We start from the raw sequence: 20,335 nt of genomic DNA, 5'->3' as shown, positions 1-20,335 counted from the left end.
GAGAGTTAAAATCTCGTTTTTTTCTCATACTAATGACACATGTACGTTTGTTTGTGTGGAAAGCCCGCTTTTATTAAGCAACTGTAGGAAGTCATTCGGAAATGTCAACAGATGAGCGCATCAGCGCACACGGGGGAACAAGCACACGTTAACACAGGCGCGCACCTACATAATAAGCTGTTTTAAATTTAAAATGTTCAATGCCTTATCGCGCTGATGTGACCGAGCCCAACCCGAACCCGAACATCATTCTAAATATCTGTCCGAACCCGTCTGTTCAAACCCATCGCACACACTCGATAATGAGTGTGTGCGAGTGAAGAGAGTACTTATAGAAATGCCAACAACAATTACACTCAATCATGTCTACACTTAATCATGTCTACACTTAAAGGGTACCTTTGGTTTTTTTCAACCTGGACCCTATTTTCCTATACAATATAACGTTATTGGGCAATTGTGCACCTTCAATTTATGTCCACAAAAGTGCTTGTTTTCCATTGACAGGCTCAGATTAGCTCAGTGTTTGACAACACTATAGAAAAGATCTCTACAGCCTTTCTGAAAGTAAGATTCTTTTTTTAAAACATAAAAACGTCCGCGAAATTGCTATCGCTAAACCCACCAGGCTCCATTTAAATAAACATTACTTTTGTCATTGTAAAATACACACGCAAAGTCGACAGACACAAAATAAAACTATGAAAAGCTGTCTTGGTTCTTCTCTTTCCACTGTTTCAAGAAAAAGGTAAAACGGTGATCAACAAACATTAGTTTTTTTACTTGATTGGGGGATTTTATGTTTTGTTCCATCAGTTGATGGGATAATGATAAGCGATTTTTCGATAATAGAAAACAGTAATAATAAAGAAAACAAAAGAAGTGAAGAAAGCAAATTACAGACTTAATTGTGTGGTACTGATGGGAATTATTGATTTCAAACACATCCTAAGTCAGTCTGATTTGCTTAGCAGGGTATTCCCAATATCTTGTGCCCCAAAGATGAATTACTGATTCCCTTTGTTTCCATCATGCCTAACAAAGAGTTGGTTGTTGAGTAAGCAAGTTTGCACACATCTATAAGATACTATATATGTAAGTGTGTGTGTGTGTGTGTGTGTGTGTGTGTGTGTGTGTATAATCCATGTATGAATAAGTGTATATGTTAGGGAAAAATTATGATACATACTTTTTCTCTGATTATTATTAAAACAGTTTGCATTATAACAAGACAAAACACTGTTGCTGCTGTCGCCATCTGGTATCTGGGAGCCACTGTCTTGTCCTTGTCTGGAGCACGTTGTGATGCTGAGGAAAGAACAGGGGCTCCTTGACTGAGATAACCGACAACATCAACTCTTTATTATGACTATAGAGTTATATTACATTCTACATTGTATTACAAAAGCTGTTGTAGAAAGCTTTTCGTTAGGTCATTGTCTATACTATTCTGTAGTGCAGAGACTGCCTCCTTGTTGGGTTCTCAAGTAAAATGAACTTTGATATATCTTCAGTGGTCCTGTCTATTATTTGATAATGTAAATTATTCTAACAGTCTAGAGTTGGATTGTACTCTAATGTGCCTAAGCTGCTGCTTCTGTTTGAGTGTGTGTGCTGGGGAAGGGGGAGAGAGCGAGTGAGTGGGCTAAACTGCTTGTTTTTAATTACTATTGACACCACATCATCTATAGTCCTGTTCAATTTCTTTTTACAATTGTTATTTTTAACATTGTCATACCTGCCCAGGGACTAGAAGTGGAAATTAGCAATTGTTGTTATAACTTGGCCCAAGACATATTCTCTTGTATTACAAGTTTAATGTTTATTTGTGCATTGTCCCTGTTTCAAATAAATCAATTTCCATTTCCATTTCCATTCCATCAGGCCCAGATGTAGGAGGATCAGAAAGTATCTTCAGGATGTGTTCAGGTGATGCTGTTTAAAATGAAGGGAAAGTTCTCTCACTAACTCTGTCTCTCTCTTCACAGATAATAAGGAGTATGATGGCTATCTGTCCTACACTAAAGTGGACCTTGACTGTTTGGGCAGGTCAGTTCCCTCTGTCCACATGTATTAAAGAGCCCCTATTATGCTTTTTTGGATTTTTTTCCCCGTCTTCACGTGTGTCATATAGTTTTTTGTGTATGTAATAGATGTACAAAAAGAACACATTTCACTCCAAATGGAGCTTTCTCTCCCACAGACAGCACTGTTTCTCAACTGCCTGAAACGCCTCGCCCACATTCCTGTTTGAAATTCCCCAACTAGTGATGTCACTGATTGAGAAAGCCGGTCCAGTTTTTCATATGTGCTGCCCATAGGTGCAGCCTGAGCAAGCACAGCCCGCCCAGTGGCTTGTTTGAGCTCTTTAAACAAAGCTTTTGTATCATGCTAACATTGTTGTCTCGAGTTCACAATCGCAGCATGAAAAGGACTTGCTAACCTCGATCATGTGCATTGGACATTAAAGCAACCCTAAAGAACTTTTCCCGCTTCGGTCCCCCTACAGGTTGGAAGCGGAATTGTTCATTACCGCTGTCGTAATGTCTCATTATGTCTCATTCGAACTACAGATCCGCTACCCGATCTGGCAAACTTGCATGATGTAATGTAATGTAATGGACAATTCCGCTTCCAACCTGTACGGGGACCGAAGCGGGAAAAGTTCTTTAGTGTTGCTTTAAAGGCGTGTGATTGTTTAAACATAAATTTAAAACAGCTTCCATTGCTTAAAGTAAAAAAGTTCCACAGTCATGGAGTTGTGACGTGGTTATTTTCGTAAAATACGAGATCATATTTCGAACAAGCCGCCATTACTATCGGCTGGAGAAGCCAGACCCACGACGCGTTGTCATTTTTTTGTATTACGTCTCGCGCACGCGCAGAACGTACGCTCAAGATTTTGCTAAACTGCTTGTTTTTAATTACTATTGACACCACATCCTATATAGTCCTGTTAAATTTCTTTTTAAAATTATTATTTTTAAAATTGTCATACCTGCCCAGGGACTACCGGTGGAAATAAGCAATTGTTGCTATAACCTGGCCCAAGACATATTCTCTTGTATTACAAGTTTAATGTTTATTTGTGCATTGTCCCTGTCAATCAATTTCTATTTCCATTCCATTCCAACAATATATGTTTAAAAAAAATGGATTGTAGGTCATTGTCTTTATAACTGGAACTTTGTGTCTGAATCTTCAGCACTGAAACTCAGTTGGCTCCCACTGAGTTGTAATAATTTATACGTTCCATAACAATTAATCAAATAGCACAGATTTGCAACAATTGTGACAGATGTCTGCTTGGGCTTTAGCCGGAGAAGTATTGCAAGATAGATAACTGCTGTTGGTCAAGAAATAGTTACTTGGCCTAAAATATATGTAATATAATAATTGTATAAAATATTAAATCTTTTTTACATTTCTGTTTGTGTACAGATTTCTTTTTTTAAAGTTACAATGTGTTATTTTAAGAGCTTTAGAGGTGCTGGTGGCCATATTTTCTCTCCTTTTGGAGAGAGCCAGGCCAGTTGTTTCCCTCTGCTGTGTGTTAAGCTAACCACGTCCCTGCTTCAGCAGTTTTTTTTTGTTTGTTTTTATGTTAACACCTGAAAATGCATTTTCAGCCACCACCAGGTGCTCATGTAAGTTATTTGATTTTGTATCTTAAGTCATGATTATTGTTCTCTTCCCTAGCAGGATGAGCAGCGATGAAGAAACATTTGCTTTGGAGATCCTGCCGGATGTTTTAGAGAAACATTGTGGATACAAGCTGTTTATACCAGACAGAGATCTAATACCCAGCAGTAGTAAGTATCCATCTATCTATCCGTCTGTCTACCTACACCCCAACACACACACACACACACACACACACACGTGTGTCTTTCACACTGTAGCTTATGCCTTGATCTCATTTTACACCTACAAATTTTCACACATGAACAGAATGCCCACAGCATGCACACACGCACACACCCACACACATACCGTTTTGTCATCATTTCTGGGGTTATGTGTCACTCTGTCTAACTGGAGGGGGAAATATGACTTTTATTGCTCTATCTGTCAATGCTCTGACCTTACACACACACAAACAAACACACAATTCCATATTTAACACAGACAGAAAGGGGGAAACACTGACATACATACATATATGTATATACACGTGTAGGCACACACCATCTACTTGTCCATCTGTTTATCCATCACCACTTTATTTTACAAATACACTAAAAGTTTGAGGATAATTTACACTGGATGCTGACGGGATGTGGATTACAGTACAGTATGTATTTTAGCTGTTGCCTATGGATGCTTACAACCACAAATGTATACACTGTACTCTCAAAATACACTGAACACTGAAATTGTTTAATGATGAAATAACTTCAAGACATTGACATGCAATAAGAGTATGAGAGTATGAGGAAAAAAGCAGATGCTGTGATAAACAGATTTGTAGTTATTCTCAGCACACACACACACACACACAAACACACACACACCCATCCATCATTATTAAAGTCATCTCTGGCCTTGCCTGCTGCAGGGACAGTGAATGGAGCGTTTAGATTGGAATGTCAGGAGGTTCATCTGTTCTATACAGCTGTTTATCACATACAGATGACATTCCTACACATGTATTCAATGTATCTGTGTCCAATATCCATGCACATACAGTATGTGCCCCTTTCCTGGAGATTTATACAATAGGGAGGATCATTAAAACTGCAACAATCAATATCTTTATATTAACAGCAGTGGTAGAAGAAGTATTCAGATCCTTAACTAAAGTAAAAGTACTAATACCACACTGTAAAACATACTCTGTTACAAGTAAAAGTCCTGCATTGAAAATGTTACTTAAGTAAAAGTATGTAAGTATCATCATGAAAATGTACTCAAAGTATTAAAAGTAAAAGTACTCAATGCAGGAAAATCCTTTTAGAAACTGGAAACGATCAAAACAGTTCTGTCAATAATAATCAAAATCAATATATCAGCTGGACTTGAAGGTCGTTATATTGTTGGGTAGTTTAATTTATAATAAAACATCATATTTTATAAACTTCTGTTTATGTTTTGTGTGCAAAAGTTTTAATTTGTAAAAAAAAATAACTAGTAACTAAAGCTGTCAGATTAATGTAGTGGAGTAAAAAGCACAATATTTCTCTCTGAAATGTAGTGGAGTAGGAGTAGAAAGGGGCATGAAAAGAAAAGTACAAGTACCTCCAATTTGTACTGAAGTACAGTACTTGAGTAAATGTACTTGTAGTTACAGTCCACCACTGATTAACAATGCATTAAATAACGACCTATAGTGCAAAAGGGGTGGTAGTTATTATCCAACTCTCATCGTTTAGCTCATTGTTTTGGTTGAAGCTTGACACATACTGTATGGTTCAGTATGACCGCTCGTATCAACCCTTGTTTTTTTGCCACGACAGGCAGCTGATTTTAACGCACAAGCTTTAATAAACCGAACAGCAGACAAAGTTAGCGACCAGCATTTCGCAGGTAAAGAGCCAGATATTTCCCTGAGGAGTTGGTGGGGCCCAAAAACAGAGCCAAAAGGAAAGTGAATATTTGACTTACATTCATTAGCTTACATTACATTCATTAGCACGATATGTTCCACCTTGTTGTCTGTGTTTCTGACTGCCACACACAGCACACACACACATTAATTTCTACATGCAAATTAGGGCTACACAATTAATCGCAATTTTATCGAAATCGCAATATGGACTAGTGCAATATCCAAATCGCAGGCAAAATCTGTGTCAAACCATTCCGAATGAAGTATTGTGGTGCTGCAGAGACAAATCACATCCTACAGACTAAAGAAATCATCTTTGTTTGGTACAGATCCTCGCAAAAATCACACTATAATCATTTAACAAAAAGTTTGAATTTTGATATTTTTCAATAAAAATGAGAATAATGATACAAAAATGATCATTCCCTCCAATATCGTGAATCATATCGCAATCGCAATAACAGTCAAAATAATCGCAACTGGATATTTTCCTCATAACATTTCTGCACTATTATGACGACTATACTATGCAATTTTGTTGGCTAGTGGCAGTCTCTGCATGCAACATGAGCATGTCCATGCAGAGTGATGCAGCAGTCTGTGTACTTTATGTATGGATGTATGTTTGTATGTTCTTTGTTGTGTTGAATCATTTAAACAGCAGATATTGTTTGTTTGTCCAAGACAAATTTCCTTCGGGATTATAAAAATCTATCTTATCTCATATTGTGCAGTCCAATGCATTTCCATTTCCAGCTTCAGTTTGAAAACGGATTTGTTTGAGATCCAAATGCAATGTAAAACAACAGCACTCATTACAACTCTTAAAAATGACCCATCTGGCCTTTTAGCCAAGTGGTTAAGAATTAAGCTTGTTGTATCACCACAGTTTTTAACTTTTTACCACATCAGAAATGGAGCAATGAAAAGCAACATTCCCATACGTTTTCTATTCCGAGTCTGAAATACTGTAACACAAATATGGACAATTTTCCAAACACGGTTGTGTCATAATTAAGCCAAATACTGTAGTTTCAGATAGCAGAGCTGTGGCACAGAGCATTTCCTAAGGTTTCATCAAAACCTGATCCACAGTATCCCAGATATTATAAAATTGATCATTTTTTTCCCTCTGGACTTTACTGATAATGTATAGGTACCATTTGTGCACTCGTTGGTATTTTTTTTTGTCCAGTTACAAATGGAGGCGTACAAGTCTGTGTTTTTACTTTGATAAACGCAAGAAGAAGCTGAAGAAATAATCCTAGTAGTCCTCTCTGGCTGAAGATGGTGGTGGTAACAGCTCATCAGAGGCTGGTCACGATCCTAACCCCTCTTGCTCCTCTCTCCCGTTAAATTGGAACAGCCAGCAGTGGAGAGACTGGAAGAGCCGATATACGTGGCTGCTTGTTAAGGATGGATGCTTGGGGTGCATCGCTTAGGCCTAATTGAACGGAGGAATTATGGTATTCTTTGGTAGCCTGAGTAACTTTAACCGTTGTTCATGTGAAATCTCAAAGACAGCCTGATGCTTTGTTTATACTATTTGTGGGTGGCTGTTTGCTGTTTGACCTATCAATTCCTGTCGATAAAGTATACTAGGGTAAATCCTGTATACTGCATACATTTGTAGCTGTTATGTATCCTTGTAAGTCGCAACCGCACGACCCCACCTTCCTGGCTCCCCCAAAGGCCACGGTATAGTTTGAACACTGGTTCAACTTGTTCAAAAAACTTCCTAAAAAGAGAATGTAGTCGCTAAAATAACTTCATAATGTGGCAAGAAAGTAGGAAACTAATGTGTGTTCTTTGCACTACTTAACATTTCCTCCTAAAATACATAAATAAATTTACCTAAACATGGTTCATAATGAATCGCCTTGAGCCAAAATAATGCCCCCTCCCGACACACACTCGAGACAAAAACACACACAACACGGCATCCTAAAAACAGATAAGAAAGTCATATTTCTTCCAAAAAATGAGGCTTCCTCTGTGTGCCCTGAAAACATCCTAAAAAACAAATGTCCACTGTGCATAACGCGCATAACTTACTCTAAGCTGCATATGAACTAAAGGTTACGGAGTGTGAAAATGACTGAGTGAATCACAGAGACAGAGAGAGGGGCCTATTCAATGCGTACCAAAGCCATTGACAGAGCAACATGGCAATGCAACCTAAAATACACTATTCAATTATCCGCTCCATTAGCCCTCCGAAATTAACAAGAGAGCGAGAAATAAACAGCGGAAACAGAAAGAGGTGGGGACGGGGTCATTGGTTTGTTTTATTTCATTAATTGATTTACATAATCCTCAAAAATAGAGAGCGGCAAGAGGAAGTGAAGGGCGGGAGATAGGAGGGGAGGTTAACTGTGAGGACAAGAGAGAGAAAGATAAAGAGAAAGATGGAAAAGCAAAGCAGAGAAGAGAAAGAAATGGACTGAATTTTGGGATGTTCTGTACTATTTGTGCCCCTCAAATTGAGCGTGAAATTGCAATGTGTTGTTGGAGAGACTCTGTCATTAATTTAGTTAGCAAGTGAAGAGATGGTGGAGGGAGAGAGACACACAAAGAGAGGTAATCTGTTTTTCACAGAACACACAGTGTTCAGACATTGTCGCTAACTACACATTTGAGAAATAATGAGCCATTTCAGTGACGCACGTTCCAAAAACCATTGAGAATGTCTCAAACGAATAATTGGAAATGGGACAGTTTGGGAAGATGGGGTTTGCGATGGGCTCGGTGTGAAGCAACAGCACCACAGTGAGGATGAAAAGAATCATGTAAAAGTGCGGAGAACTCCTGGCTCTGTATTGACTCGTGCTGTAAATCAACACATACAGCTCAATCTCAGACTTGCTCACTTTTTAACAACTCATTGTTACCTCCCCGAGTCCACATTCATCTTCCTAAATTATCAGTAAAAGCTGATGGTTGTGTATCAGCAAAACTCTAAAGCCCACTGAACATGAATAACCTGTGGCCTGGTGTGACTTTTCCACTAGGTGGGGCCACGGCCCTGTAGGTATAATGGTAGCTGTGTATTTTGGCCGTTGCTGTATTTTTAAAGGTTTGTATTTTGAAAGTATTTCTCATGTCACAGAAACCACTGAGGGCCCTATCTTGCACCCGGTGTCTTTGCTAGTTTAAGACCAACATAGTTGTCAATTTCCCACCCAGCGCCCGCATCGTTTAAATAGCCCATGGGCGTGCTGGTCTTACAGTGTTATGGTGCATTCTGCAGCGGGAAGTGATCGCACCATTGGCCAACAAAAACTTGGTCTAAAGTCAATAACGCAGCATTTCAGTTATTTTGACAGCAAATTAGTGAAATGCGCCTAGTCTCGTGCACAGCGTGCGCACACTCTGCTTGTTACACACACACAGGGAATGATGTGCATGGGCATGTTACGCCCAAAACACACCTATGAATTAATGAAGACGCTAAGTACAACCCTTTTGAACTATGCGCCTGGCGCACGGACCCTTTTTTTCCGCCATCAAACTAGAAAAAGTGGATTTGGACACGTCCTAAACGCACCTGCACCATGCGCTTCACACCGTGCGCTTAGATAATTAAAATAGGGCCCTGTGAGAGAATCTTGTGTTTTGGATGTTGTAACCATACTGTCGGTGATATGTTGTGTTTTTGTCCCGGTGCTCTGCGCAGATCTGACACATACCCGCCCACCCGCCTGTTCTCATCCCTGGCTCTCTGAAGCTCGGTGCACCGCCGCTGCCTGGCAAAGGCTGCGGTGTTGGCAACACGGTAGACAATAACCTTAAAATTTTGAATTCATAAAACGTACCCAAAATCACGAGTATGTAGCATATTACTACAGACATTCCCGTAGAAGCTGGCGTGTCCGCTTCTGGTGGTTTACCAGCCTCATCAAGTAGCCTTCTAGCTACTGCAGTGTTGCTAGGTTGGTTCAAAAGCTTTATAATTAGCCAGTAAAGCAGTTTCCTTAACAGGTATGGAGGAAATATTTATTCATAATTCAAATTGAAAGTCCAAAGAGAAAACGAAGCGAGATCAAATTAAAAATATTATTATTTATTTCAATTTTCCATTGATCAAATTAAACATATTATTTTTTTTAATTTTCCATTTGGCTTTTCCATTTGGATTTAATATTTGGCTTTTGAATCTCAATTTAACATTGGCTTTTCCATTTGGATTTAATATTTGGCTTTTAAATTTCAATTTAACATTGGCTTTTAATTTGGATTTAATATTTGGCTTTTCAATTTAACATTGGATTTTCATTTGGATTTAATATTTAGCTTTTGAATTTCCATTTAACATTGGCTTTTCATTTGGACTTGACTCATGTCAATGTAAATGAGGAGGCGTGGCCCAAAGGCTGGTGGGAGGGTTTGAAACAAAAGGGGTGCAGAGGCACCTTATGAACAGCAGGGGGAGCTGACTGCTGGGGAGCTCACTGTTGAGGAGCATCTGTCTGCAGCTTGGCCACCAGGCTGGCTTAGCCTCTTATTTCACATGATAGAAACTGATGATGTAGGCTAAACACAAACCACATTTCATGCAACAACAGTGAAGTTTTCATGTAGTTAGTATAATTGGGCCGTGTTAGTGAGGACTAGATTAGGACTGTATTTAAAGCTGATTCTGGTTTCCAACTTCGCCCCAGGTGTGCCTGTTTAAAACACGGACGGAGAGAACTTCTCTCTTCTGATGTTTTATTTAATTAAGTAACTGTACAAACATGAGTGTGGGTAGCTCTGCTACGTGTGTTTGTGTGTTGTCATTGAGGACACACACACACACACACACAATCTCAACCGGGTAGTCATCGTCCGAACTGCGACCTCTCCTTTTTCTTTCTCTCACTTTTTTCTCCGGGTGGTGCGCGCGGTGTGTCCGCGCTATTCTCCGACATGTAGGCTACTCACAACGATCACTCCTGATTGACGGCCTTTTGTACAGCCTGTGTACTTTTTCGTTCATTTGATTTCCGATTTTGAAACGATATCCAAATTCAAAAAATGGGCCATTTTAAACCTTGTTAATATTGATGACAATGTGTTCATATATTAAATCCAAATGAAAATCCAATGTTAAATTGAAATCGAAAAGCCAAATATTAAATCCAAATTAAAAGCCAATGTTAAATTGAAATTCAAAAGCCAAATATTAAATCCAAATGGAAAAGCCAATGTTAAATTAGTTCCATCATTTGATCAGTGGAAAATTTAAAAAAATAATAATATTTTTAATTTGATCTCGCTTCGTTTTCACTTTGGACTTTCAATTTGAATTATGAATAAATATTTCCTCCATACATGATAGGCTTACTGGCCTATAGGCAAAGTAGCCATAAGGTAGCCATCCACATATACAGTTAAGCTTAAGAATTAACTGTGCCACATTTTAACATTAAAACATGATATATAAATATATGAATTTGTAAAAAAATATTATTTTATTAGCTTAGTATTGTATGCACTATAAAAAAAAAAGGTATGTGTAAAGGCTCTAAGTCGCCCTACACTTTATTGTAGGCCTGCAACAATTTTATACAATATATACAGTAAAGGGTCCCTGCTTCATCTCAAACCAGGCCAACAGTTTGTCAACCCACCCAACCTAAGCTATCCTAGCCTACATAATCCATCCTAAAGCATCCCACTGGGGCCGAAAAACGCCCAATCTGGCAACATTTCTTGGACGTAAAAAAACTTCTGCCCTAGCTCCATTTATTTTCAGCATGCAGTGTGAACCAATCAGGGGCCACCAGGAAAATCCAAACATATTACACACATACCTCAGTCTGGAGGAAAATAGTACGCCCTCCAGCACACAGACAAAGACTGTAGGCAGCACGTCTTCATTAATCATTGAATGCTTCTGTAATAGGCTAATGTATGATTTATGCGAGAGTAACAACTTACATTTAAAATGTGTATTTCACAATTGGAATTGCAGGAGGGTTGGCGCCCCATTGCAAGGTGTTAATTAGTCAGCTTTTGAGGTGCTGGTTGGTGTAGTTTATCAGTTTGGACCGAGCCAGGCTAGCTTTCCACCCTTTAGCTTTTATGTGATGGCCAAAGGAAGCTTCGTGAAGCTTGCTAAACTAGGCTAGCCATATTCTTAATCCAGCTCCATGCTTAAAGAAATGAGATTGATATCAATCTTCTCATGTCAAACAAGTAAGACTATTTCCCAAAATTTTTATTCATTCCTATAAGTGACAATGTAAAGAGCAGAATCTTACTTTGTTACCTTCCTTTTTGTGCCAGTCCCTTTTTATCAGCTGTGTCTATGTAAAGAAAAAGAACAAACATTGAAGATACAAATACAATAATGGGACCATTCACGATTTTGGTTGCAACTGTTTATTTTCTTTTATATTTATTTTTGACAAGTAGATTGCAAGGCACTGACATATTTTGATCTTCACTTCATTCTAAGAGACGTCCCTCTCTAACTGTCTTCACACTCTTTTTTTTCAGCTTTAACCCTGTCTCCCTGTCTCTCTCTGCCAGCCTACATCGAGGACTTGGCTCGTAGCGTGGAGCAGAGCAGACGCTTGATCATTGTTTTGACTCCAGAGTTTGTCGCCAAAAGAGGGTGGAGCATCTTCCAGATAGAGACACGCCTCCACTCCATGCTGGTTACCGGGGAGATCAAGGTATGATTTGGAGAAGTAAACGGGAAGTAACTAAATCTGCCTTGATTACATTTTAACATGTTTGAGGAAGTTGTGAAGTACTTTGCACAATAAGGAGAGTTGCCTTAAAGAGTTACTCTGTTCTGCCTTCTTAAAGACTTTTACCTCTGTGTTTCTGTCCAGGTGATCATGATAGAGTGTGCAGACCTGAAGAATGTCATTAACTATCAAGAGGTGGAAGCACTTAAACATACAATCAAGGTATACAGAGAGTGGGATGGGGGGAGAGAGGAATGATGTGATCTGAAGGGTGTCATTAGACACCAGGTGACGAGAAGCTAGAAGACAACTAAATAATCTCTTGTCTTCTCAGGCTTTATCCATCATCAAGTGGAGGGGTCCTAAGAGCAATGAGCTGTCCTCTAAGTTTTGGAAACAGGTGGTCTACGAGATGCCTGCGAAACGCAGAGAGACGCTGTCCAGACGCCAGGTACAATGCCACAAACAACACACAAGCATTCAAAACCCTGCACACGCTGGCACAGAACCACACACCATTACATTAGCTACCAAAAGAAATACTATAGTAGGAAAGGGCAATTTTCCTTTTCTTTTCTACAACCAACTGTGTAGTAGTATAAAACTGTTTTACCATACAGACAGACAGACAGACAGACAGATATACTTTGTGTGCTAAAGCAGCCAATATAAGGCACACAGCACACATATAGAATATACAAAAAATAATTAATAAAAAAAAATACAAGAACACTTACTCAAAAAATATACACAGGAAAGACTGTACAAACATGTAAGTGGCGAATAAAATGTACAATCTACTTAAATAGTATTTATAATATATATAAAAAATATAAAATAATAAAATTGGCAAATTGCACTATAGTGCAGTATTGTAATGTATAGTGAGTTTTATCTAACACTCAGTGTTAAACAGTTTTATTGCATGTGCTAGGAAAGTGTACAGGCGTAAAGCAGAGGTGGAGTGAGGGGGGGGGCCTGATCAAAAGGCATGAAAAATAGTTCATATAGCTACTGCAAATGGAGCATGCCAAGCCCCTTTGAGCCCCAAGGGATTACAACGGCTGGATCCACCCTTGATGTAATAAGAAGAAGAAGATGTACTTGACTGAGCCCCAGCGGGGAAATTAAATTTGGTGTCTCTTATGTCCAGGAGTCTAGAAAAAAAAGCTGTGAAAGTTTTGTCTGCACATTTACTTATGCTCCCCTGGGGCACATACATCCGCAAAACAAACAGATGGCCTTTGAAATGTCTGCTAAATACAGGTAATGTATGAAAATGGGAATCACAATGGGGGAAAATGTGTACATGTTTACCATGTGTTAACACCTCAGGTGCTGTATGCCCTGATTAGCAGAGATGTTCGCCTGCTGCTTGGCACTGGAGAATAATCATTGAGAAACAAATAGACTATAGAGTGAACTATGTAACTGGAACCGATGGGAAAGTGTCATCTTTATGTCATTCAGTCAAACGTAACGTTACCTTCTTTAGTTTTGTTCATTTGGCCAGTTGACATCATTGTACTGTAACTTACATAGCTCCAGAAACAAGCACAGCACATCAAACTACCCCAACTTTCAGGGCTTTGTGAGTTTAAGGTGTAGAGACTGACATCTGATCATCTGCAGCTATTCATGCTTGGAGAACACAATGTAGCTAAAAAGTGCTTCTTCAATTTATGGGCCAAGGAACACGCTTCCTATCTTCTTGAAAAATGACACAAGAACTGTGAAGAATTCAAGCCATCCATCATGCTCGGCAACATCCACTGAATGGCAATCAGCAGTGTTTTGACCCCTCACCACCACCAAAGCCTTGGAGGATGACATGTTATGGACTGCCTGAACCAATGTGACTTCCAGTTCACTTGAACTTGGATAGTGTTAACTTCAGTGAACTAAATACATAAATGCAACACAGTGAACTTTAGCGAAATAGTTTCAGACTAAAGAAAACAAATGGGCTATGATTTCATTAGTTTTTTTGTTTTCTAAACCTCTGATTAGCAATCATATCACTCTCAATGCTATTTTTTTTTATATACGTACTATAGACATAATATGACCTGATATGAGATATGCCATAAGACGTGTGACCTTTTCTTTCAAGACTAACTTTAAAGAAATACTATATATGGTATATAAAATCCTGCACAGGGAACTTGAACCTAACCCAAATTCATTTCATCCACTCAAAATGATAATGCAATGTGTTATTCTATATTTTTCTTACTGTCAAATATCTTTCCATATCTTGTCTGTGTGTACGTAGCCCCAAGCCTTCACTCCTACTTGAATATACATGATAATTTCCTAGAAATGCTGAGCACTGTAGTTTTAAGCAAATGTTACTCAAACAAGAGTGAATACTGTTTTTGTTGGGAATATTTTCAGCCGCGCATTAATACACATTTGGTGCTCTAGTGAGTATTTACAGGAACATGTCACCTAGTGCAATATTGATGTGTTTTTAATGGTTTTTGGACAACAATGGAGCTCTATGGCTCAGAGGAATGAGATATATCAGGCTTTAGCTACAAAGAGAACACTTAGTAGAATTAATTCATTGTTGGTTTTGGCCTTTTCATGGGTTTTGTTGTCAATGAGAGAAACATAGAATATCATAGGTCTTATGTTTTAACATGACCCATGTATTCCAATACTATTTCTATCTCCGTCTACATTGAGATAAAATCTCCTTGAACATTTGTATACATCTGCACAGTGAAAGCTATATAACTTTTTTTATGGTAACAGGTGATGGACTCTGGCGAACAGGGCCTCTTTGGTGACCTACAGACCACCGTCTCCACCATTGCCATGACAACCACCTCCGCCTCCTTGGCGCCCCCTAATGATAGTCGCCATGGACATCATCAGGTCAGCTGTTGCATGTGCACTACTTCAAACTGATGTTGTTACTTACATAGTTATGCATTTATTTAGTGCTTTCTAGTCTTAATGACTACTCAAAGTGCTTTTACAGTAGAGGCACCATTCACACACACATTCATACGCTGGGGGTCACCTGCTCATCAGATAAACATTCACACACCGATGGTGCATAATCGGGAGCAATTCGGGGTTCAGTGTCTTGCCCAAGGCCACTTTGACATAGGACTGCAGGGCCAGGGATCGAACCACGATTCCAATTGGTAGACGGCCGCTGTACTACCTGAGCCACAGCCGCCCCTTGAGCTCTGTGTTTCTAAATCCAGTGGTGTTAGGTAGTGATGATGGGCTAGACTGGTGCAAGAATTTCAGTCATGCAAACGCACATACAGATGCACACGCAGACCCAGTATTACAACCAGATCTTTAATTTTCAGGATTTCTCTGAAACATTCAAATATATGGAATTAATTTACATTTTACATTTAATCTACTGTAATATTGTAAGTTAATCGTTTTGAAGCTGTAGAACATTACCCTTTTTTGTTGTTTTAAAGATATGCCTCCCCGTGGTGTGTGCAGCAGGGGTGTTATCACAGGTTGGCGGCCAATTTGAAAACACCCCCGCCCCCACCAAACATAGACATTTTGCCTACTGTATATCCGAAAATTAATAAAAAGGGAAATGCAATTGCATTTATGCAAGCTAGTGGCATATAATGTGAAAAGAAATAGTAACAGTGATACATTTGGGTTAGCCTATTTAAAAGTACTTTAGTCCAACTACATTTTAAAGAGACTTGACCAATTAGGTGCCTGTGTACATGAGGACAGTGTCCGTATGATGGCTAACGTATTTTGGCCTCATCAGACAACGGGTCCTAGTGCAGCTCAACCCGTTTTCACTCCCAACTCGTAAAAGGTGGACGTTTGGGCAGTGCCTGTCAGCGTCAGATATGATGCAAAAATCACCCTTTAGCATCTGTATGGAACACACCAGGCATAGCAGCAGCTGCGCGCCGCTGTAAGATGACTTAGTATTAAGAGTGACAACGGTAGCGAGTAGTCTTACTTTAGGTCCTTGCAGAAAAAGAGCTTCAGCTTCATTTATTTTCGCATACCACTTTCCAGAGTCTTTCCTTGTAGTCATAGCTCATCCAGAAAGTAAAGTGTTGGCATTAAGAACTTTAATTGCCTCTCGGAATAATACTTTTAGGTGATAAAAGTGAACAGAAAGTCATGTTATCTCCCCACAGGTTGCCTTGGCGACAGAGATCCCCGACTACAACCAGATGACATTGCCGCTGGGAGGCGGTCACACTGCCACAGCAGCCCAAATGAGGCATATCTGCCGCAGCTACGAGTTCACGCTTCCCCCACAGCCTTCCTCCATGTCGCCTCCCCTCCCACCTCCCTCCACCGTGCAGTTCTCCACTCTGGGCCCCGGGGGGCGCCACGTCTATTGCAACATCCCTATGACAATGCTGAATGGACAGGTGGGAAAAAAAGAAAGGACAATGTTTTTTTTTTTGCAGTTCCTAGATAGTTTCTAGCATCCAACATCTACACAGTGTATCCTTTTTTATGTGCATGTACTCGGAGTTTTATCACATTTAAAATAAAACCCCCTCTTTTCTCCCCAGGGGTTAGGAGCAGTTCACTGGGGAACAAGAGGTCTGTTTGGATAAAGGAAAATCTAGAAAGAAAACACTATCTTCATATTATCCAACCTAAAATATGTATTTATTTTAACAGACTGGGAAATAGCTGTCATATGCAGAATAGTTGTCATATAATGAGGCATGGTGCACTATTGGCATGCGATAGTACTGTATATACTGTAGAATGTAGCCCTTGTTTTTTAATTGTAGATTTTGGCTATGAGTTGTGGCTTGGGGGAGATTCCTGCTGATCACCGTGGTGCTGTGTTTTTTTTCCAGGTGACCCAGAGCAGTACGCTTGGGAAGAAGCCAGAACTCCACCTGAACAGCACCTTCGTACCGCTCACCAGCAGAGAACTAAGCTCTGACATCTGGTAGAGGGACTGCTCAACTGGTACTGGATTGTGGACCGGTTTACAGACTGCTTTCAAACTGGCTTTGGAAATGAGGTTGACTGGTTGGTCGACTGGTTTTCATTGGATTTTTGGACTGTGTACAGTCTTGGTTTTCTAGAGGGACTGCTTGTGGACTGCCTGCACACTAGTTTTAGGCCACTTCATCTCACCTTGTGAACAAAGGACTGCTTAAAGACTTAAGCCTTTGATTCACAATTGTTGGCTATACTGCCTGCAGACTGCTAACAGAAAGACAGATTCAGATCCTAAAACTGATTGTACACTGGTTTTGGACACACCAACTGGATACAGACTGATACACTGGTATGTAAGCTGTGTAGCCAGGACCACTGGAAAGGAGCGCTGTTACAACATGACTGGTCATACACATTTGACTGGTGCAGAGAATTTGTAGACATGTATGGACATGTGGATGTAATGAACTGGAAAAGGCAATGAAAAGATACTTACACAACGAGTAGATATCCCCAAACAGGAGTGCTCCATTTGTCAAATAAGCTACCAAGTTGGACCTTGGAGCACAAAAAAAGCAAGTATCTCTCAAATTGTCGTCTACCAGCCGTGTACCCGGAAAACAAGTTGATTTGTCAGCTGCTCAACTTCTTGGAAATATCGGTTCACGGAAAAACTAAAGTAGCGTAATCTCGGAAGACCAGTCGACCGTCTACCTAGCTGAGTTCTCAGTATATCCATCTACCTGTTGACTAGGTGGCTTGTCAGTTAACAAGGCAGACTTCAAGCAATGATTTTGGAATACCAATCCACCTTAAAACAACAAGTCAACCTCTTGAAATACAATTCCTGGCTAGCTAGCCTGGTTTGGTTCTTAGAAGCTTATAAATGGTTGACTTAGAAATGGATTCCAGCAAGAATATCCAGATAAGGAGTGATGCGTGAAGCAATTGCTAAACTTATTAATAACTGAGAAAGCACAGTCAGCTGGTGTATATGGAAACATAGCTAGTTACCTCTTGAGCTAAAAAGGCACCAAGAGACTGCAAACCAGCCAGCTCACCTTGTAACCCAGTATACAGCAACTAGTCAACTCATCAAGAGGTGAATTGGCCAAGAGGTGACCTACCAACGTTTACCACCAAGCTAAAAGCTTAAAGGACTTGGCTTTTTCTATTTGCATGACCACCCATTTAGATAAAAAAAAAATCAAATAAATATAGATAAAAGAGTAACTGACACAATCATTTCTCACAGCCTCTCTTAATATGGAGGAGAATAAACATCTTATGTTGATACAGTATATTTGTTTTCTGTCCGGCCATGAAGTGATGATAAAAAAACAGATAAAGGGAAAAAAGGAGGTGTCCCTCCAAAAACATTTTGATTTTTTTTAGTTTTATTTAAGAATGTAATGCTTTTAGAAAGTTGGTGAGCATTTAAGCCAGTCTTTGTTTTAAATGTTTGTTACAATAATCTCTGTACAGCTTCCATAACTTATGCATAGACCTAATACATGACAGTGATTTGTTCCCTGCTATTTTTGTTAACTCCCACATTGTGTGTGAAACTCAGAGCCTCTTTTTGCTTTCAGGATGGATGGATGGATGGATGGATGGATGGATGGAAGGATGGATGGACGGACGGACGGACGGACGGACGGACGGGTGGGTGGGTGGGTGGATGGATGGATGGATGGGTGGATGGATAGATGGACGGATGGCTGGATGGCTGGATGGATGGATGGATGGATGGACGGATGGAGGTAGGGAGGGAGGGAGGGTTGGGTGGGTGTATGGATGGGTGGGTGGATGGATGGATGGATGGATGGGTGGGTGGGTGGATGATGGATGGACGGATGGATGGAGGGAGGGAGGGATGGATGGATAGGTGGGTGGAGGGAGGGAGGGTTGAGTGGGTGGGTGGATGGATTGATGGATGGATGGATGCTCGCGGCAGTACAACCTTGCTAACGGACCACTACCAGTTAGCCAAAGGGGGGGTGGGGGGGGTTCCCTGCATACAGAGCCGGATTTCAGGCTGAACCAGACCACATTCTTCTTTTTTAAGAAACCAAGATTATTACCATAATATTTAAGCAAGGTGAATAATGTTTTGAATTTACACAAAGGTACTGTCATTGTCTTATTAGAACCAATGAATTCTGGATGTTTGAGATTTTTTGATAAAATTATTAATTATATGAGTTGTTATATTCGATGGCAATATACGGTATAGTGGTTGTCTTTTGATTTCTGCTCATTTCTTTGACTATTCTTTGGATATATTGGTTGAACTAATTTAACTGATAGCAAATAAAAATGATATGAGTTGTTTTATACATCTTGGATGCCTGTCCTCTGACGCAACTGTTATTTCTTCTTTCTTCTACTTCTTCCCCACTCTCCCCTTGTCTGATTTCATGATTTCGTTTCTTGCTTATTCAGACTCTCTGCAAGCTGTTTCCTCATCCTTCCAACTGTCATCTTCCTCATATGTTCTGCTCCTCCCATGCTCCTTCTCGTTAAAGGGGACTTATTATACTCATTTTCAGGTTCCTCCTTGTATTTTATGTTTCTACTAAAACACGTTCACGTGCTTTAATGTTCAAAAAACACTTTCATTTTTCTCATACTGCCCATGGCTGCACCTGTATCCACCCTCTGTCTGAGACGCTCTGTTGTAGTGCCTAGGACAGCAGGAGCTCGTCCTCCTCTGCCCCTGCTCTGTCATTTTTATTTCAACAATATATATATATATTTATGTACTTTATATTTTTATCTCCCTTTTGTCTTAAAAAATAGAGGAGCAGCAACCTCCTCCGCCTCTATGGAACTAGTCTATATCGACGACGTTTCATTTACAGGATTGTTTCGGTACTGCCAGAGGTTCCGCCGGATGTCCCTCATTTTCGGCAGGATGTCCGTCACCTTCCGCTTCCTTTGTGTTGCCGTTCTAAACTCCGGTGGATTTATGAGGACTATGGTTAACTGCTCCTCGGATCTCTGCAGGCAGCTATTTAGCGGCGTCAAAGACAATTGTGATTGGTTTAAGGAAATGCCAATAAACCAGAGCACATTTTTCTCCTATCCAGGAAGTGGAGATATAGCCTGGTCCTACCAGACTCTGGTACATTTCATTTGTACAGAGAGTCTGACCACTCTCCATTGACGAGTGTTAACT

The 20,335-nt window shown here is 39.9% G+C and overlaps 1 protein-coding gene across 5 annotated transcripts in view; it reads left to right on the top strand.

Moving 5' to 3' along the window:
• The window catches only part of il1rapl2 (interleukin 1 receptor accessory protein-like 2), a 574,476-nt gene extending 556,115 nt beyond the window's left edge, over window positions 1-18,361 (top strand). For 2 of the 5 annotated variants that reach the window (XM_031280023.2, XM_036005865.1), the window contains 9 exons: window positions 1,989-2,049; window positions 3,700-3,812; window positions 12,065-12,210; window positions 12,373-12,450; window positions 12,563-12,679; window positions 14,989-15,111; window positions 16,380-16,619; window positions 16,767-16,797; window positions 17,064-18,361. In XM_031280023.2, coding sequence (XP_031135883.1) covers window positions 1,989-2,049; window positions 3,700-3,812; window positions 12,065-12,210; window positions 12,373-12,450; window positions 12,563-12,679; window positions 14,989-15,111; window positions 16,380-16,619; window positions 16,767-16,797; window positions 17,064-17,152 — 998 coding nt within the window. In that variant the 3' untranslated portion in view covers window positions 17,153-18,361. The remainder of the gene's footprint in view (window positions 1-1,988; window positions 2,050-3,699; window positions 3,813-12,064; window positions 12,211-12,372; window positions 12,451-12,562; window positions 12,680-14,988; window positions 15,112-16,379; window positions 16,620-16,766; window positions 16,798-17,063) is intronic. The other 3 variants (XM_031280024.2, XM_031280026.2, XM_031280025.2) reach the window with 3 other exon arrangements.
• Window positions 18,362-20,335: the final 1,974 nt, after the last annotated feature.

The sequence above is a fragment of the Sander lucioperca genome, chromosome 1 (genome assembly GCF_008315115.2).
Source record: "Sander lucioperca isolate FBNREF2018 chromosome 1, SLUC_FBN_1.2, whole genome shotgun sequence".
Lineage (NCBI taxonomy): Eukaryota > Metazoa > Chordata > Actinopteri > Perciformes > Percidae > Sander > Sander lucioperca.
Note: the sequence above shows the minus strand (reverse complement) of the source record. Positions and strands in the feature narration are given on the sequence as shown.